The 19,443-nt window shown below is 41.1% G+C and overlaps 3 protein-coding genes across 6 annotated transcripts in view; 2 read left to right on the top strand and 1 right to left on the bottom strand.

Annotated features, from left to right (window-relative positions):
* timm29 (translocase of inner mitochondrial membrane 29) overlaps positions 1 to 4,119 on the bottom strand; it is a 9,720-nt gene extending 5,601 nt beyond the window's left edge. Inside the window, exon 1 of the mRNA XM_076081814.1 lies at positions 3,916 to 4,119. Within this exon, the coding sequence (XP_075937929.1) occupies positions 3,916 to 4,021 (106 nt within the window). The 5' untranslated portion in view covers positions 4,022 to 4,119. The remainder of the gene's footprint in view (positions 1 to 3,915) is intronic.
* Positions 4,120 to 4,349: 230 nt separating this feature from the next.
* On the top strand, positions 4,350 to 12,731 carry yipf2 (Yip1 domain family, member 2). 4 transcript variants are annotated; one of them, XM_076081783.1, is made up of 9 exons: positions 4,350 to 4,503; positions 4,799 to 4,864; positions 6,474 to 6,637; positions 6,731 to 6,811; positions 6,963 to 7,050; positions 10,288 to 10,404; positions 10,504 to 10,670; positions 12,006 to 12,188; positions 12,271 to 12,731. In XM_076081783.1, exons 2-9 carry the CDS (start codon positions 4,834 to 4,836, stop codon positions 12,358 to 12,360), a joined length of 921 nt encoding a protein of 306 aa, XP_075937898.1. In that variant the 5' UTR covers positions 4,350 to 4,503; positions 4,799 to 4,833; the 3' UTR covers positions 12,361 to 12,731. The 4 variants fall into 4 exon arrangements, with proteins under 4 accessions (XP_075937898.1, XP_075937912.1, XP_075937907.1 ...); XM_076081797.1 differs by having other exon boundaries at positions 4,405 to 4,458; XM_076081792.1 differs by lacking the exon at positions 4,350 to 4,503 and adding an exon at positions 4,570 to 4,703.
* A 2,328-nt stretch (positions 12,732 to 15,059) lies between these two features.
* The window catches only part of nbr1b (NBR1 autophagy cargo receptor b), a 60,557-nt gene continuing 56,173 nt past the window's right edge, over positions 15,060 to 19,443 (top strand). The window contains exon 1 of the mRNA XM_076081771.1: positions 15,060 to 15,259. Within this exon, the coding sequence (XP_075937886.1) occupies positions 15,158 to 15,259 (102 nt within the window). The 5' untranslated portion in view covers positions 15,060 to 15,157. The remainder of the gene's footprint in view (positions 15,260 to 19,443) is intronic.

Genomic DNA, 19,443 nt, shown 5'->3' with positions numbered 1-19,443 from the left:
AACTAATATCCTCCTTCATCAGTGGATCTCTGAGGAAGGGAGCTGTACATTAATGCAATAGAGGCTTCTTAGTTTGCTCAGCTGCTTTAATGGTTCACCGTGTGTCTCACTTTACATGCATTTCTGGAACTCCCGTATAACCCCCAGTATATGCGCAAGCGCATTAGACTACCGTATATGACAGGAGCTGCCATTTCTTCCGGGGGAGTGGCAGCTTATCCAGCTACCTTCAGTTAGCCTGCGCTGGAGCAGGTTCAAGCTTATGGATGTGTTGCCATGGTGATTTTGCCAAACTTGCTTCGTGGAACCGAAAAGCCTGATCTATGTAATCTTATCCTGAAAAGTATCCGGCTAACTCAGTTAGCCATGTACGAGGAACAGGGCCCAGGTCTACGCAGGAAATATCTCACTCGTGCACGCAGTGTGATGGTCACAGAAATTCATGGCAGAGTCCTGCCAGTACCCTCGACGTGCGTGAAGTTGCGAGGGCCCGATCAATGCTGCTTGCAGCTTTAATAATTATTATTATTAAGAAGAATTGGCTAATAAATAAAAGCTAATTGTTTAGCTGCAAATGTATTTTGTATTGCTCAACAAAGACTATTTAGTTACATACTAGAATAATAGACAAATGTCTTATTCTTTTTTTATTATAAATTTATTTTTCCTCAAAATAATCAAAAATAACCGATAAGATCATCGATAAGAGTACAAATATCGATACAATCCTAACAATACTCATCCCTAGCAGTACGTAACACCAGGTTGTTTGCAATTAGTCTCAAGTTGTACAATGAAGGTTGAATCTGTTAATAAACATCTTGTGGAGCTAATAATAATAATAATAATTAAAGCTGCGAGCAGCATTGATCGGGCCCTCGCAACTTCACGCACGTCGAGGGTACTAGCAGGACTCTGGCCATGCATTTCTGTGACCGGCATACACTGCGTGCACGAGTTAAACGGTATTTCCTGGTACTGGCAGGACTCTGGGTGACGCGGCCATGAATTTCTGTGACCATCACACTCTGCGTGCACGAGTGAGATATTTCCTGCGTAGACCAGCAGCGTAGCAAGCTCATGTTGCCAGGTCTTAAGCCTCAAATGTTTTGAGTGTACCTCCGATACAATCATAAATGTAAGCCTGTTAAGATCATTAAGAAAATAAATGTGTGTGAATGCGCTTCAGTGTTTGTAACATAACAGACTGTCAGTTTACTGGGATGGGGTTCAACTCCCTGCAGTGTCCTGCTGATTGTATTTGGACTTACATGAAAGTTAACAAAACGGTAGTGCCATTTGCTGTTACTTGAACACTTTAATTTAACACTGTTTTCATTTTAAGTTCTTCTGTAACTTTAGATTGTAGTGTGAAGCATTCATTATAACGTTTAATCTGATTCTCATGTAGAAGCTCTGGACAGATAAATTATGCTAATGCCCACCAACAGTGGCTTGACAACCACTTTTATCTAATTTCTGCTCTCCAAGCATCTTACTATGCACATATTTAGATCAGAGAAGTCATTATTTTCTCATTGTGTGCCCACAAACCCTTTCAATAAAGTCAGTGTTTGGGGCGCTGTATTTATAGAATCCTGCTTACCTCCGTGCTTATCAGTAGGTGGCGCTATGACAATCAGTTAATATTGGCATGCAAAAGTCCTAAAGCCATGACAGTCAACAAGCATGTCAAGTTTGGGACAGTTTTGACAAAGTACAGTCGAGTTACAACAGCTTGATGGATGATGGTGAACCATGTAAAATGGCCGTCACACCATATCCACGTCGTTCGATGAAACCTAAAGCTTTTAGTAACTTTTAATCGCTACGGTCTTTAGATTGTTCTGACCAAATTCTAAGCTGATCGGATTAATTCCCTAGGAGGAGTTCGTAGTACAGCACCTGGAAATGGAAAAAAAACACGAGAAATTCATACAAAATTCAAAATGGCTGACTTCCATTGGGTTTAGAGCATGGTCCCAAGAGACTTTATTTTAAGTCCACATGTGATACATGTGCCTACCACATTTTGTAAATCTATGTGAAACGTACAGCGAGGGCTGCTTCGTTGAAATTTTGTAGGGGGCGTTATTGAGTCGATTTGCCACTCTGAACCAATAAAATCATATTATATAACTACATTTTGGGCTTTAAATGTGTATGCCAAGTTTGCTTATGTTTCGAGCATTTCTAGCCTCTCAAAAACACCTTAATTTTTCATGGTGAAGAATGCGTCGCCACGGCAACAGCTTTTCACGAAACAACAAGCTTTGAGTAACTTTTCATCACAAAGGTCTTTAGACTGTACCGACCAAATTTGAAGTTGATCTGATTAATTCCCTAGGAGGAGTTCGTTAAAGTCCAGCGCCTGGAAATGACAAAAACGACACTAGAAATTCATAAAAAATTCAAAATGGCTGACTTCCGGTTGAGTTTAGAGCATGGCCCCAAGAGACTTTTATTTAAATCCATATGTGATACATGTTCCTACCAAATTTCATACATCTAGGTCAAACATACTGCGAGGGCTGCTTCGTCAAAATTTTGTAGGGGGCGCTATTGAGCCGACTTGCCACTGAACCAATAAAATCATATTCCATAACAAAATTTTGGGCTTGTAATCTGCTTGCCAAGTTTGCTTATGTTTCGAGCATTTTTAGCCCCTCAAAATGAACTTCGTTGTTAACGGCGAAGACTGCATCGCCACGGCAACGGCGTTCGACGAAACATCAAAAGCTTCATGAACTGGTATTATGAACTTCTTACATTTGTGTGGAAGTAATTTGATTTACCTACTAAGAGAAACAAGCCAAAGTATAATGACTTTAACTTCCTGTTACCAGTAGGTGGCGCTATGACTATGATTCAAAATTGGCCTGCAGATGTCTTCAGGCCGGGAGTCTAATCAAACATGTGCAATCTGGTAAAGATCTGATGATGTGGAGTTGAGTTACATCAGTTTATTCGTTCATGGCGAAGGATCGAAATTTGCCGAGCCGCCACGTCGCCGCCCTTCAACAACTTCTTACAATTTTCACAATGAAGGTCTTAAGGCTGTTCTGACAACATTTTAGAGGGATCTGATTAATCTGTGAGGAACAGGATGTCAAAGTACACAACTTACAACTTCCAGTTGCCACTAGGTGGCGCTATTACTATGATTCTAAATTATCATATAGATGTATTCCGGGTCAGGATGTTATGACATATGAGAGATTTGGAGCAGATTCGACAATGTACGGCCGAGTTACAACCACTTCCTGTTTCGCGGAGAATGGTGTTTTTTTGATGCCACGCCACGGACACATAGTTCGATAACTTTTTGACCTTTGAGTAACTTTTCACTGCCAAGGTCTCAAGAGCATACTGCCCTAATAATAAACAATAGGTCCTCCGCTCCGACTACGTCGGTGCTCGGGCCCTAATAATAAACAATCGAAAAACAATAGGTCCTCCGCTCCGACTACGTCGGTGCTTGGGCCCTAATAAACAATCGAATAATAGGTCCTCCGCTCCGACTACGTCGGTGCTTGGGCCCTAATAATAATAATAATAATAAACAATCGAATAACAATAGGTCCTCCGCTCCGACTATGTCGGGCCCTAATAATAACAAATGTTATATATTCAGCACTACCAAGTGCTTTACGTACGAACGAGCCTTCGCAAATGAACGCTAACTGACAAGAATACAGTAACGTTAGCTCCTAGAGTAACGCAATAAAGAGAGAACCCTCTCATGTCATGTCGTCCCTTTACAAACATCACATTACCAGTGAACTGGGCAGTCAAATAAGCTAATATTAGCGGTGCTCTGTCAACCTTACATTGACTGAGTACCTAAGGCTAACTAACTAAGCTAACGTGTGCAGTGTTCCTGCAGCCTTACAGTAACTGACGTCAGCTGCTCACCTGCTTTACTGTTCCTCAGCCGCTCCCATCTGCTGCTTGAGACCGGAGCTGCTACTGTTTCTGCCGCAGCGGAGCACATCCTCCTCACTACACGCAGCGAAGCCATTTCCACTGGTTTTATTCACTAGTAAGGTCACCTTCACTCAGGACAAACATGCTGGAGTCGTCTTGTTGACACAAGACGACTCACATGCAGTCAAAATGGCGCCCCACACGTGAATCGTTCTTAATCTTCCGACAGAAAGCCCTACTACGCAAAGGTTCCGCTTGCTGTCACTTAAACCGATATTATTTTTTGTTATTAGTAACAACATTATGAAAATATGTAATTTCTATATTGAACAGCCATAACGATGTGTTGCATAACCTTGCATTACACCGTATGCTATATTTACAAAATCAACAAACCTTTTAAAAAGAAGATGGTTCACGTGACAGCTTTGTTTACGGATGACGTGTACAGGATGCTAACCTAGCAGGCTAACCATGGAGCAGACCGCCTCACAGCACTGCCGCTAGTTAAGAAAGACAGGCGTTAGCAGTGTATGACTACTTTCTGTCAATTGATTAACCTACGTGTACTGTTAGGTACGTTTATGTCTTCAAACAAATGAGAAATATGAGTGCGAGTGTGAACGTATTCTAACGTTAGCTGTCACAGCTGCTATCAGAGACATCCTGCTGCGGTCAGCTCGTTAAACTGTTAGAGGACGAATGTATGGCACAATTCTAACTCTCGATGACTTTTGACATTACTGAAAAGTGAACTGTATCCGTAAAGTATCTTGGTATGTGAGCTTGCTGCTTGAACAGATTCTTGATCTTTAAAGAGATCTAGAACCCTAGTAGAATGTATCTGACCTAAGTGTTCATCTCCTTCTAGGTCTCGCATGAGATTGCTGTCCGATCACTGAAGCCATGGCTAGTCCTAATGATCTACAGTTCCAAGGTAAAGCCTGTCATTTCAATGTGCGTACAGCTGCTGTGCTTGTTTTCTCTTCGTCTGGCATTCCCTCCTCACATCCATGTCTCATGTCTCGTCTCTCAAGCTTAACTCTGGCTTTCAAAATGCATATATTCTTTTTTTCAAGCAAATTGGAAATAATCTAAATATATTCATATCAAAATAAAGTTTGCACCAGATGCACAAGGATTGTGGATGATGTCACATGGGACTGAATGGAGATGACGTTGATAGATAATGTGTTTAACTACAAGCTGTCTCTGGATGATGCCCGTGATGAATAACTTGAGTTAGCAGAGTAACAATAACATGGATGTGTTTTCCTGACAGAGGAAGGCAGCATTGTTAATAAAGAAATATTGTGTTATGTATCGACCTGCTTCATCTGAAGCGAGTGTGATTAAAGAACTGCAATCTGCTTTTACTATTGTTCAGAGGAATCTATGTGAACTGAGACTTGAAATGATTCTGACGGTAGACAGCTGAAAGGTGTGTATCAGATTGTAACTTAAAATACTTACATATATATATATATACCATTTTTTTAAGACAATTGTCTTTTAATCATCATATCAAGTGTCTTATGAAGAAACTGTGAAGTTAGGTTTCTATTCTATTCTGTTTTTCTTCTGCTGCAAGGAAACAAATAGTTCAAGAAACACTTTTATCAGCAATGGATTATGGTGATATTTTATATGCATGCAAGTTCATATTAATATTGGAAATGTTAGATTCAGTAAATCATGCTCTGGAACTGGTTTATCCTCTCTTCTGTATGAGGCCATATTGCATGAAATGCCTCTATATCTGTGTTCTCTACTGACTCCCAGAACCTTCTGGAGGTGCAACCTTTAATCATGTGGACAGCTTATGTACATCGTTCCTCAGATCTGCATCGTTTTTGGTGAAAGTGCTTTTAAGGTGTTTGCACCCTCATCTTGGTGTGACCTACAGAGACACTTCAACTACATTATTTTATAAGCATGCAATACTTTTAAAACAGGATGAAGGACTATTTGAACACTAACTGAACAACACTGCCAACTTGTTGACGTAACATGATGTTTGTTGTAAGTCTGTAAGGCTTATGTATGTATGTTCTATTTATCTGATGAGTTGGGTGCTGAGGATCCTTTTGAATACAAGAAATTACCAAATTTACCTGATCCTGTGTTCACAACAGCTCTTCTGCTTACTGCTTATGTTTGAGATGATATTTTCTGACAACACGGCCCATCAATGCAGTGCTTGTTTTAGGAACCTTGGAGACAGTCCCATCACTGCACAAAGATCATGTGACTTTGACAGAAAGAATAAAGGCGACTCACTGGGATGGATCACCTCAAACAATCCCACCGTAATGTTTTAATCAGTTTGTCTGTTAATTAGTCTGCCTAATAGAAAACAAGTGAAAAAGGGTTAGTGAACGACCAACAATGAGCATGAATAGCAACATCTGTATGGTGCAGAGGGAGAGAGCCAGACTAAGGTGAACGGACTTGGCGGTACAGGTCCCTGGAGTAGAACAGTTTGTGTGTACGACCTGGGCCTGCTCTAGTATTAACTCCCAGTGTTTCTTGATGCATGTCTTTAGAGTTTGAGGAGGCAGCAGAGCTGTTGTCTGCAGACCCGGGGGCCTCCACACTCAGTACGTCTGCCTCAAACACCATCACTACAGCAGCAGCGGGAGGAGGAGGAGGAGAGGATGTGAAGCTAGACCTCTCAGAGGACGAGGAGGGTCAGGAGGAGAGTTCAGAGGTGCGTGTGTTGACTTGTGTCACCATGACACAGGTTCTCAAAGAGTCTTGATGTTTTGAGTGGACAGCAGCTGACAGATGTGTGTGCTTCCAGCTGTTAGGAGGACAGAAACCAGCTGGTGGCTTCTGGACCTTTGAGTACTATCAGTCTTTCTTCAATGTGGACACAGAGCAGGTATGAACCCCATCCTCTCTACAACTACACTGTTCATATGAACAATTCATACATGTGATTTTCTTTTAATGATAAACCAATCTCAGAGGAAGACATTTACATATTTGATCATGACGATTACTTCTGCTTGACACCCCATCATGTGATGCAGGTACTGGACAGAGTTAAGGGCTCAGTGATGCCATTACCTGGAAGAAACTTTATCAAACACCACCTTAGGAGTAGCCCAGATCTATATGGTAAGCCAGCGGTGACGTGTTCAATGTATTATATTGTACTTTCCCTTTTATTATTCCTAATGTTCTCTGGATTTAAAGGCCGTACGTTGTAGATGGGTTTATAGTTGTGTGTTAAGGGGTTGTGACGTATGCAGTTAAACTGTAGGCTGCAGCTGCTGAGATACCAGGTGTAGACTAGAAGTATGCGTGGTCAGCATGGACTGCTTGTCTTTTCTCTTCCAAGTTTCTGAAGCCAGTGGAGGTTGTTGAGAGTAAAAGCATAAAGGACGTTGAAGAAAGTCATTGTCTTCTTTTTTCAGAAACACACAACTACGGGAACATTAAGTCTCTTAACTGCATCCCCGTTTCCCTCACTTGCATCCTTTCCGCAAGGAAACCATGCGAGGAGAGAGGAAACGAGGAAATATGTTTTAAGAGACATGAGACGTCCTTTCCTCAGTTGTGTCACGTGAAGCGACGTCTCTTTCTGATGACGGTGCTGATGATCACAGCTGGATCAGCTGTCAGTCGGCTTTAACAGCTGGAGAGACTTTTGATAAGTTTGTGTCTGTTCACATGATCACTGCACTTAATAACAGTAACTAATAATACTAATAACTAATAAAAACACAGTAATCACCACTGTAGAGGTGCTTCTCTCTGTAGTCTGTTAACAAACTGTGTCCTGTGTTCTGTTTATAAGATCAGGATCCATTTCTACCGGAGGAATGTGATCGTCTTATTTATGAATTATTTGCGTCTGTACGTTTGGAAATTCAGATTGTGACGTCGATATTAAATAACCCAGACTATGATTATTGTTTCTCTTGAACACTGGAATTGATTTATTCGTGCGTCCTGGCTCATGGCTCCTCAGCAAAGTACCCAAAAGCCATACTTGAGTAAAAGTAAAGATACCTTACTGGAAAATGACTCCAGTAAAAGTCACCTATTACAATACTACTTGAGTAAAAGTCTTAAAGTATCTGATATTTATTGTACTTAAGTATCAAAAGTAATTTTCTGATATTAAATGTACTTAAGTATTGAAAGTAAAAGTACAAGTAAATGCTGTTAATAAAAAAGCAAAGGCTCAGAATTATGAAGTTTATTATTTTAAGTGCTGTGGCACCATGCCCAAGGACATGGAGCTCTGTTGACAATAATTGGGTTGGCTGTGATCCATCCAGGAGCAACAATGTTCAACATAATATATTGTACATAAGTATACTTTTGCATCTACTATGAACTTATCATCATAATTCTCCGAAAAGCAATATGACACTATGAAGGAGTTGTAACAGTGCGTTTATAAGTATGCTCATTCCGACTAGAGGATGTAGAGGGCAAATGCATCATATTGTGTTCAGCAAAAAATATCCACTTGATGCATCAGGTCAGTGTTGTGAGAAAGGACACCTGCCTTGTGAACTCCTATGGGCCTGATTTGAACACAATAGGCAAAGGTTTTGCTCAAGCTGAATCTGCAATTGGGCGACTGCTACCATCATAACTCCATCTGATCATCCACAACATGACTCAAATATCAAAACATGATCAATACTAAAGCAGCACCGAAAGCAGCAACCCAGTCATTACTTGAAACTGAAAAATGTCCTGTTCATCTTCAAAAGAAGTTGGTTTTCAAAATTGCGAGAATTCCGTCTCGCTCTTCTTGGGCTGAAGACTAGTCCTGCGATGCTAAACAGCCTTTCACAGGCCGCTGAGGCAGGTAGAGGTGTGTTCAGCTTCACAGACAGCTTGCGCACAGCTGGGAAGGATTCCCCTAATGCTGCGCTCTCGCGGCTCCAAACAACTGTCAACACTTCCTCAGCTCACTAACTCGCTAGCGATCCACGGGTGTTGGTCTTCGTCACCACTGTCGTTTGTTGCGGGAGTAGCAGGTGCTTCCATTTCTGCTTCCGTCATGAAATCAGTCATCGTAGAGTGGAATTCTACTCATGTAGTCTCGCTAGCTATAGCATATAGCATCCTGGGCATCACTGGGAATCAAAACACCGCGGCTTTGAGAGCACTTGTTTGCAATTGCGCATTAACGTGATTAACCAATGATTTAACTTGCAAGCTAGGACCACTGATTCACCAAACCTGCTTGCTTGCAGTCTGTGTTCCACCACAGTCCCCGACGTTGGTCTCATGATTCATTTTGTTTCTAAAGATAGATTTGATTTTGTAGCGAGTAACGAAGGTTTCAGGGGAAATGTATCGGAGTAAAAGTATCAGTTTTCTTTGCAAAATGTAGTGAAGTAAAAGTAAAAGTCAACAGAAATATAAATAGTAAAGTAAAGTACAGATATTCAAAAAAACGACTTAAGAACTGTACACCACTGCTCCTCAGAGATCCCTCCTCGCTCCTCAGAGCAGAAATAAGAGCTTTGGGACGGCTGTCAATATGGCGGCGCAGAACAACGTCCGGTTCAATCGAGGAGCAAGGAAACGACAATTAAGAGACTTGGGATGTACCCTATCACAGACATCTCCACTGCAAACTTCCTGCTCACCACAACAGCTATAGGCTGTCACAATGAATGCTGAATGTTGCGCAGCAGCAGTCTCCTGTTGAGTAATGAGGCAAGGTGAAAGAGAGGTTCTCTGGATGTATCTGCACTTCTATAAGTAGAGACACTGTACACTCTCTATATCACAAAGTAAAGGAAAGTATCTGAACACTGTTACTGTTGGGATATGATCACAGCCTGATCATGTACAATACATCCGTCCTCTGTTATGTTTGTGATTCTCTATCCTCTGAACAGTTTTTATATATCTGGGATAAAATGCTCAAATTTCTTCTCTAAATCTTTCCTGCGGAAAAGGTTTAGATTTTGTAAGAATTCCCGGGAAATAAGGTGATATAAATGTCAGTTGTTTCATAACAGACTGGTATGCTCAGAATAATCAAAAGGCAGAGAAAATCCTCCACAACTTTTTTTGTTTCTTCCGTCTTTAAAGGGCCAGTTTAGGACTCTGATTTAGGCTGGAATGAGATTTACATGGTTACAGTAGGCATTTGGTGCTGACGGTTAGTTTGGAAGGTTGGTTGTTAGGAAATGAAAGCAGTCACTAAAGGTCTTCATGTATAGTAAAGTGTGTGTGTGTGTGTGTGTGTGTGTGTGTGTGTGTGTGTGTGTGTGTGTGTGTGTGTGTGTGTGTGTGTGTGTGTGTGTGTGTGTGTGTGTGTGTGTGTGTGTGTGTGTGTGTGTGTGTGTGTGTGTGTGTGTGTGTGTGTGTCTGTAGGACCATTCTGGATCTGTGTTACGCTGGTGTTCTCAGTAGTGATCAGTGGGAACTTGTCCACCTTCCTCAGTGAGATGGGAAACCCCTCCTACCACTACAGACCACAGTTCCACAGAGGTCAGTCATCCACAGGGTCTTTAACTCACCTGAATAGTCTGTCTTCGTTTTACTGAGTCATGCTGAGTCTGCTTTATTTGTCCTGCTTTTCGCGAACAGTGACCATAGCAGCAGTTGTGATCTTCATGTACGCCTGGCTGGTGCCGATTGGTTTATGGGGTTTTCTGACCTGGCGGCAAGGGGCTGAGAGGCAGGTCGGGGGCTATTCCTTTCTGGAGACGGTGTGTGTCTACGGCTACTCTCTCTTCATCTATATCCCCACCTCGGTGAGTCCTTTACTCTCTCCTGAGTTTGACTGATGGATGTCAGGGTCACAATAAGCTGTCTTTACACTGACACATATCCCAGGATAGAGCACCATGTCAATTGGCATTAAACTTCAGTGTAAAGATGACACAAGGGTAAAAAACTAATTCTAAATTACCCCAACAACTTGCTATCTCTCAGCCTGGTAAAAAGCATATTCAGAAGAGTAAACATAGAGAAGTGCAGGCGCAAATATCATTATTATATATTAATGTATTTTGTGATCCAGCAAAGCCTCTCTTTGCTGCAACAGTCGTCCTCAGTGATTGAAAGAACAGAAACACTATTTATAACATCAGTCTGCCCTTTTCTTTCTGTCTCTACTTCTTCATCTTCGTCCAGAGCATGAAGCCCTTTAAGTGCTCAAAGAAGTTTAAATTTGAACATCTACAATTCCATGACGACTGGGGAAAAAACTCCACCTGTTGAAATAGATTGTGTCATATGATTGACAGCCCCATTCAGTTACTAAGGTGCCTTGGTCCAGACCTTTGTATTCAACCACTCCACCAAGTGGACTGATTAGTCTGGCATCGGGAAATGAAACAGCGGTTTCTCCATTAAATATAATAAAGCCCGACAACTCCACTTAAAATGACATTAGATTTGGGCTGATACGTTGGCCTCTAGTGATTGGTTAGGTACAATCGAACCCCCAACCCCCCTTGTGGCAGTCGATTAGAGTGGAGGCACTGAAGATAGAAACAGTGTAACGAGTTGATATCTCCCTGATATCAGGCAAGTTGCGAAGTGGACCTTATAGTAATGTATCGTAATGCGTCCACAAAAATTGAACCGCAAGAACAATTAACGAAACTATTTTGCCTGATTTCAGTGTAGAGGTTTCATTTAGTTTCACATTGTCTTAGGCCAGTCGTGCCAGAGGAGCACAACATGGATCTATATCCAATATTTGGTTGTTCAATATCTGGCCCATCTATCAGATCCATGGTACCAAGGGATCTTACACAGGCTATACATTGGGCTAGACATCTCTTATACAGACCTAACACTTCACTATCTTTAGGTGAATTTAATCGTACAGTAGTTTGAATTCATGTCAAAATCACATATACTCATCCTGGAGTTGGTCCATTCCTTGCGGACTCTTGGAAGCTGACTGGGACCCCTCTTTTCAGGCAGACATGGTCCAGTTGTTTAGTCTGCAAGAGAGTTTGATTAGCAGGTTTCACATCAGCCTAAATAAACCAAATTTGATTGAAATGAACCAAACATGTTCGGTCTGAAAGCACACTGATACATCACTGACCAACATGTAACTCTGTCATTTCCAGGTTCTGTGGATCATTCCATTTGAGTGGCTGCGCTGGACACTGATCCTGTTTGCCATGGTGATCTCTGGCTCCGTCCTGGTCCTCACCTTCTGGCCTGTTGTCCGTGATGACACCAAGGTGATGTCAGTGGCTACAGTTGTGACCATAGTGGTTTTGCACACACTGCTAGCTATTGGCTGTAAGGTAAGTACGCTACAAGGATGAGGCCTATCAGTTGTACACATTTAACCTTAAGGGAATAGTACATTTTTTCATTTTTTTTCAGATGTACTTCTTCCAGATAGCAGTCCATGTACCAACAACGGCCCCTACATCCCCCCCGCTTCACATAACAGTGGCCACCAGACCCCACTGACCAATAGGAGGGAGTGCTTGCAGGAGGGAGAGGGGAAATGAAGGATGTCTCTGTTGTGTTTGGAATCACATGCAGATATAATGCCATGTATAGAGAGGCAATGTTGATTATTGCCAATGTGTGATGTGTTCAATGCTCGCGGGATGAACTGAAGGGATGGGTGTGTGTGGTTGTTTGTCTAATTTATCCTGAGGTGGCTCTACTGGGACTGAAGTAGCACTTGTTCACTGCAATAATTGTACATTTTTACTGTGATGTCTGAGGATGTGGTGCAAGTTTAGAAGAAGACATTAAAAATGATTCATTGGTATAAGGGAAAAAATGTAAAACTTCTAAACCAAATACAATCATTAAACCATGCTGCAACCATTCATTCAGTCAGTTGTTTTGCTCTTTGTGTTCTGATTGATATTAATTCATGCTATATTGTCCGGCCATGCAGGCTGGGCATGCATGACACAATATTACAAACATGTGTTAATGTTACCCATGTCATAACAGGTGATCATAATAAACATATCTCATACTAATTACGTGCCAGCAACTAGGTGGCGTGACCCCGTGACGCCAGCTCGCAATAGTCAAATGAACGTGGGCTATAACGTCATGATTAAACGATCTGATTTATGCAGAGACGGAACATCCGGTGAGGCTCCATAGAACGTGTTCACTCACTCCACCGTGTGAACCACTCACTTTCTCCTGGAAGGAAAGCACTTTACTCAAAGCTAGTTAGCGAGCTCAACCGTCAGTGAACAATAAGGTAACCTCCTCTAACAGCTAGCTGATTAGCTCAGTTTAACACAGTACAAGTTAAACACTCAGGATTTTATTATCTCCCTAAACTTTACGGAAACATATTTCCTCTGGTCTGTTCATTGTCAAATTATTCACCTCAAAGAATTGTTGAAGAAAGTGAAGAAACTCAGATTTTGAAGTATTATCAGCACAATAACTCAAAATAAGAACTTATCATGCAGATTGGCTCATTTCAAAGTTTTATATCATATTTATATTATTCTGGGATTATTAATACTGATTCATCAACATTTACAATGTAGCATGCTCTGCAGGTGAAAGAAATGATCAACTTTATATATTGTTGGGTAACTTAGTTCACTTTAAAAATGTATCATGTTTTATAAAAGTATCATGGAAAGTAGGTCGTGTTGTCACGGGGTGTGGTGGACGACTCAAATGCAGGCCAGACAGAGTAGCGTGAAGCAGGTATTTAATGAAATTAAATCAACACAGGAAATTTACAGGACACAACGGAGTATTCACGGACAAGACAAGAGACGAGGGGGGAAATCCGAGAGACAGCGAGATCCTTCTTGTGGCACTGGCACCTCTGTGGCAGTCAGCGCCACCTCTGTGGCAGTCAGCGGCAGTCAGGTGCCACATCAGGCGAGCGACACTAGTTCGGCACCCGTCAAGAAGCTGCCGAGCTCGGATGATTCCCGGCTCCACTAGTCCATGTCGATGTGTCCTCGGGTAAGACACTTAACCCCAAATTGCTCCTAGCTGTGCCGACGGTGTCTGAATGTTTAACATTGCCCATCAACTAACTAACATTGGGCAGGTGGTACCTTGCATGGTAGCCCCTGTCATCAGTGTATGAATGGGTGAATGATGACATGTCATATAATGTACAGACTTTAATAAAATAAATAATACAATCATACATTTAATAAAATATTATTTGTGATATTTGGCTAAAATTAAATTGTGACCTCACTTCCAAATTTAGAAGATGTGCAATTTTTTACTCATTTTCAAACAGACAATACTAAACAAAGTATATACTATAAAACTTTTACTTTTAATACTTTAAGAGTTTCCTGAAAGCTTTCCTGATTATTCTTTCTTTTACTTACGTAATATATCCAATGCAGGACTCTTACCTGTAACAGAGGTTCTTCACAGCGTGATATTAGTACTTTTTATTACAGGATGTGAATATGAAAAGGAGAGTTTGTTCAGGAGCACTTCATTGTTCATTGAAAGTTGTTTAATGAAACCCAGAACCTGTTACAGTGCATTGATCATTTTAAATGACTATATAGCATGAAGCTTTGACACATACTGAGGTCATAGAACCAGCAGATCTAATATTTCTCTCATAACGTGATTGCACAACTTCATTTTGTTTTTCATGTGTACAGTGTCTCTGTCTATACACTGATAATGGAACAAGCTGACGTTTTGGTGCATGTGTTCATTCAATGCGACAATAACACAGACAAGACACAGCATCGGCTGTGAACAACGACCTCACACGTCCCAGTGAGCATTTACATGAACACAAGTAGAGCAATGAGATTATTAATACCCCTAAACTGACATAGTTCATTATACAAGGTGAACAGTGGAACATGAATTATACTTCGTGCATGGACCTTAATGCAGTGAATTATTATAATTGTATTGTAAAGAACATTGTTATATTTATGTTATAGTTTTGTAGCTGAGCATAAAGAAACAGATGTGCAGTAAGCTGCTGAATGTGATCACAGGCGATGCTCTCGCGTCCTCCAGCGGCTCGTCTCGGCTCGTGCGCTGTTTTTAGTCTTTCCGCACAAAGCGGAAGTGTCCATTTTGTTCCGGACACGTGGTGCAGAGTGGGCGTGCCCAGGACGCTGATGTAAACACAGAATACGCCCCCCCCCCCCCCCCCCCTCTGATAAATCACAGTGGAGCGAATTTGCGAGATTAACCCATTGAACCTCCGTCGGTTGGGCAAAGCGCTCCGTGTCCGTCGTGTGTAATATGCGTTAAGGCGAGGACGGGCAGCGCCATGGACTTATACATCAACCTGAAGGTGAATTTCAGAGGAAATTCCAAAAATTTCCTCCTGTCAGGATCTGAGACCAAGAGCTGGGAGTCGATGGAGGCCATGGTAAGAGAGGGGCGAGCCGCCGGGCCCGTGCTCACACACACCGACCGTGTAACCTGCTCTCAGACACGTAACAGCTTGTGATTATGATGGAGGACATAGCTGGGCTACAGGAGTGCTGTGTTACAATGAGCCACCAGCTCCGTGTATGCTATGCTACAGGTTCGATGCTATTAACATACTACACTGTCAGCTGAGACAGTAGAGCTTTGAAACGCTTCCATCACACAGAGCAGAGTTACAGTAGAAGACAGGGAGAATACACCACACACCGTAGGGTTCTTACGGTGGTTTGTGGCCATCAAACACTGTTTACCAGCTCAACATAACCGTTTGAATCACACATCCACCGCTATGCGTCACACATCATCCACCGCTATATGTCACACATCATCCACCGCTATGCGTCACACATCATCCACCGCAATACGTCACACATCATCCACCGCAATACGTCACACATCATCCACCGCAATACGTCACACATCATCCACCGCTATACGTCACACATCATCCACCGCTATACGTCACACATCATCCACCGCAATACGTCACACATCATCCACGCTATACGTCACACATCATCCACCGCTATACGTCACACATCATCCACCGCTATACGTCACACATCATCCACCGCTATACGTCACACATCATCCACCGCTATACGTCACACATCATCCACCGCTATACGTCACACATCATCCACGCTATACGTCACACATCATCCACGCTATACGTCACACATCATCCACCGCTATACGTCACACATCATCCACGCTATACGTCACACATCATCCACGCTATACGTCACACATCATCCATGCTATAGTCTGTGGCACTTCAGCGGCAAGCGTCAGCTGTGGCAGGCGAGCGGTACTAGTTCGGCACCCGTCAAGAAGCGGCGGAGCTGAGGGGACGGAGCCACATTTCCTGAGACATTTCCTGAGAACACACATTGTTGTTACAACAGGTCAGCTTCCGTAAATCAGTTTTATGATTTTAGTTGAGTCACCGGAGCCACCCGTTCTCTGTATGCATCCTTAGAGTAATTACGTTGTACTTTTTTGTTTCTCATTCATTTTATTTAAGTATGATTTTGCTGGTTTTGCAACAAAAGGGAACATAATACACTCTTTCCAAATTATTACTTTTATAGTAATTCACAACAATCGGCTAAAATAATGAAAATAAATCATCCGTTTTATTATCATTTAAAAGTATATATATATATATATATATATATATATATATATATATATATATATATATATATATATATATATAAAAAATTTTAATTTAAGGGTGCCAGAGAGTGCCGCAGGGTGCCAGAGAGTGCCAGAGGGTGCCGCCAGCAGTCAGAGGGATTATAAATTTTTTGAATATTCTAGAGTCAAACTTTCTATATCTCAATGGCAATAAAACTGAAGTAATTCAGTGTGGCTTTGTGGCACAAAGGCAGTAAAACTGCCTGTGCCAAAGCACACTGATTGTAATCCATCGGGCTTAATAATAATAATAGCTAGAAAATTCCTAAAGAAATTTTGACAGCGTGGCTTCTACTGCCCGACGAAATCGCAATATACAGTATATACACACGCCAATGTTACCGGTACACAGTAAAATCGACAGTGTCAATGAAACACTTAAAGAGTCAATTTTAACACTGATTCAGTGAACATATGGTCCCTATCTACAGAGTGTTAAAGCTACACTGGACATAGTGTTACATTTTTAGAGTCAATTTAACTCTGGTTAGAGTTCATATTTTACACTACACTACACTGAGAAGTGTTACTCAAATTTGACACTATGATGTAAATAACACTCGTAGTGTTATTTAAATTTGACACTAGGTCTTTTTGAGTGTTAATCAAAATTAACTCTAATTAAGTTACTCTTCATGAGTGTTGGACCTACTTGACACCAAGTGTTGATTAAGAAATTACTCCAAATACAGTGTTGATGTTTAACTGACTCCTGCAGTGTTAAAACATATTTACTCTCTTAGTGTAATTCTTACCCAACACCTTATTTTCAATTTCCTCCTTTTTAACTCTTCAACAGAACACTTAAGAGTTTTGCATTTTCTACTTTACCATGTCAGCTAACACTTCAAACAATAAAACTAAAAATGTTTGCAGGGGAAAAAACAACAAACACCATTATATCCATATAACAATTTATTAAAAATAAAAACATTTAGTTTGCATACAATTTTTCATTATCAGTTTAGAGATGCAAGTGTAACTCCCATTTGTGCTACATTGTACAACAATTAAACCTCACTTTCAGTTTCAAAGATGGAAAAAAGACATTGTTCTTAAAAGACATGGTATATTTAGAATAGTACAATCTTAATGTCTGTAAACACTGAAAACTGTGTGTTTACAGTGCATTTGGAGGATACACACATCCGAGTACAATTCAAGTCCTTTTCACCTTAGAACAAACTCCGCTATCATCTGTAATCTACCAAGCAATTCAAACTAAGATCTGATTGGCCACTGAAAGAGTTGGGATGTTATTTTGGCTTTAAATATTCTGATTATCTGCTGCCTCCAGGCATTGTACTGCTGCTGGGAAAACTGAGAAAAACTAAATTCATAGGGTTGTCATTTTTTATTTGAAATACTAATTCTGTAACTATATGTTATATCAAATTTGACTACAGTTAGATTTAATATTGGATTTTTGATTTGCCACAGATAGTCTTCTATACCAGCAGGTGTTTGAATTACATTTTTAAAGGAGAGATTCACAGATTTCTACCTTATTTCAATTTATCTGCTCATGGTGTAAATCTAACTGCACTCAAATTTGGTATTCCCCTCTTAAGCTCCACGCCCCCAAGCTCTCTGGCTCAGAACCCCTGAAAATATTGTTCTAAAAATAGCCTTATTCTTCGGTAATATTGTGGATTGGTCCAGTTTTTTTCCGGATTAAACAGCAACGTATGGGCAACACTATCATATAAGTCACTTCTTACACACTCCAAACACAACTATAGACTACTAATATAAGCATCTAGAAAACGTGGCATAAAAGCATGAAATCCTGGCCAGAAATCGCCGTTATGAGTACCGCAAATCAATATTTGCACCCTGATGCTAGCGGCTACCAAGCCATGCAATACATTTGATAGCATTAGCACACGTGGCCAAACGCGTAAATAACTTCGGTTTTTCTCTCCGTGGGAGCACTACGAAGCTGTGAGTGGTCAAACGTACCATCATACTGCCCTCCGCCGAAAAAAATCGTGGGTTGTTGGCCAAGTTTTATGAAAAATGAGTACAATAACGTCGCAGATTATCCGTTTCAAAGCTGGAGTCATTGTTGCTAACTGCATCCTGTTTACTTCCGAGCTGTTTCCAGAATAAGAGCGGTCAATCCAGCATGGGCGAGCGGTCAAACTTCCGGCGAGCAGAAATTTACGGAGACGCGGCACTTCTTGCAACTTTACTGGCTGAAACTTCTGTCAATCAACACCAAATTCGACACACGCCTTCCTGAGATTCTGACGCGTCGAAGGAGGGCTTATTGACTGAAATCGACCGATGATAGGCTGACCTACAGTCCCATACACACACATGAACTGAGAAAATCCTATAGATGACAGCCAGAAACAGGCTCTGATGATGTTAGGAATCTCAAAATGATTCCTAACAGCTGTATTTGGATGTATTGAATAATATGAGTGATAAAAAAGTGAAATATATAGTATATAAAAGTACAATGTAAGAGCTGCAACAGCTGGTTCGAAAATGATAACCTCGCTTGACCGCTCTCTACTAAAGCCTCTTATTCTTCACTTTATCCCACTTTAACCTTTATTCAGCAACTACTGATCGGTTGTGCTATGATTTGGGAGAGTTTTTAGGGAGATATCTGCATTGTTTCAACAACCTTATATCAATAAAAGTGTTTTTTTTTCAGGCGAACCTGATTATTTTCAATTTGAGCTGTGTAATGTCTTCATTACTATATTAACCAGCAACATATACACAATATTACCCATCTGAACAATCTCACAAGTCTTGTGATCTGATTATATCAACAAAAATGATTAAAATAGACCTTGTAGTTACAGAACTATGGTCACTTTAGTGTGGGTATGCCATTTTCGAGCAGAGGCCTACAAATAGGGCTGGAGCTTATTAAAACATATAGTTACAGATACAATATTT

The sequence above is a fragment of the Anarhichas minor genome, unplaced genomic scaffold (genome assembly GCF_050575085.1).
Source record: "Anarhichas minor isolate MPS153535 unplaced genomic scaffold, ASM5057508v1 ptg000007l, whole genome shotgun sequence".
NCBI classification, from domain to species: domain Eukaryota; kingdom Metazoa; phylum Chordata; class Actinopteri; order Perciformes; family Anarhichadidae; genus Anarhichas; species Anarhichas minor.
The sequence above is the reverse complement of the archived record's forward strand: the minus strand, read 5'-3'. Positions and strand labels throughout refer to the sequence as shown.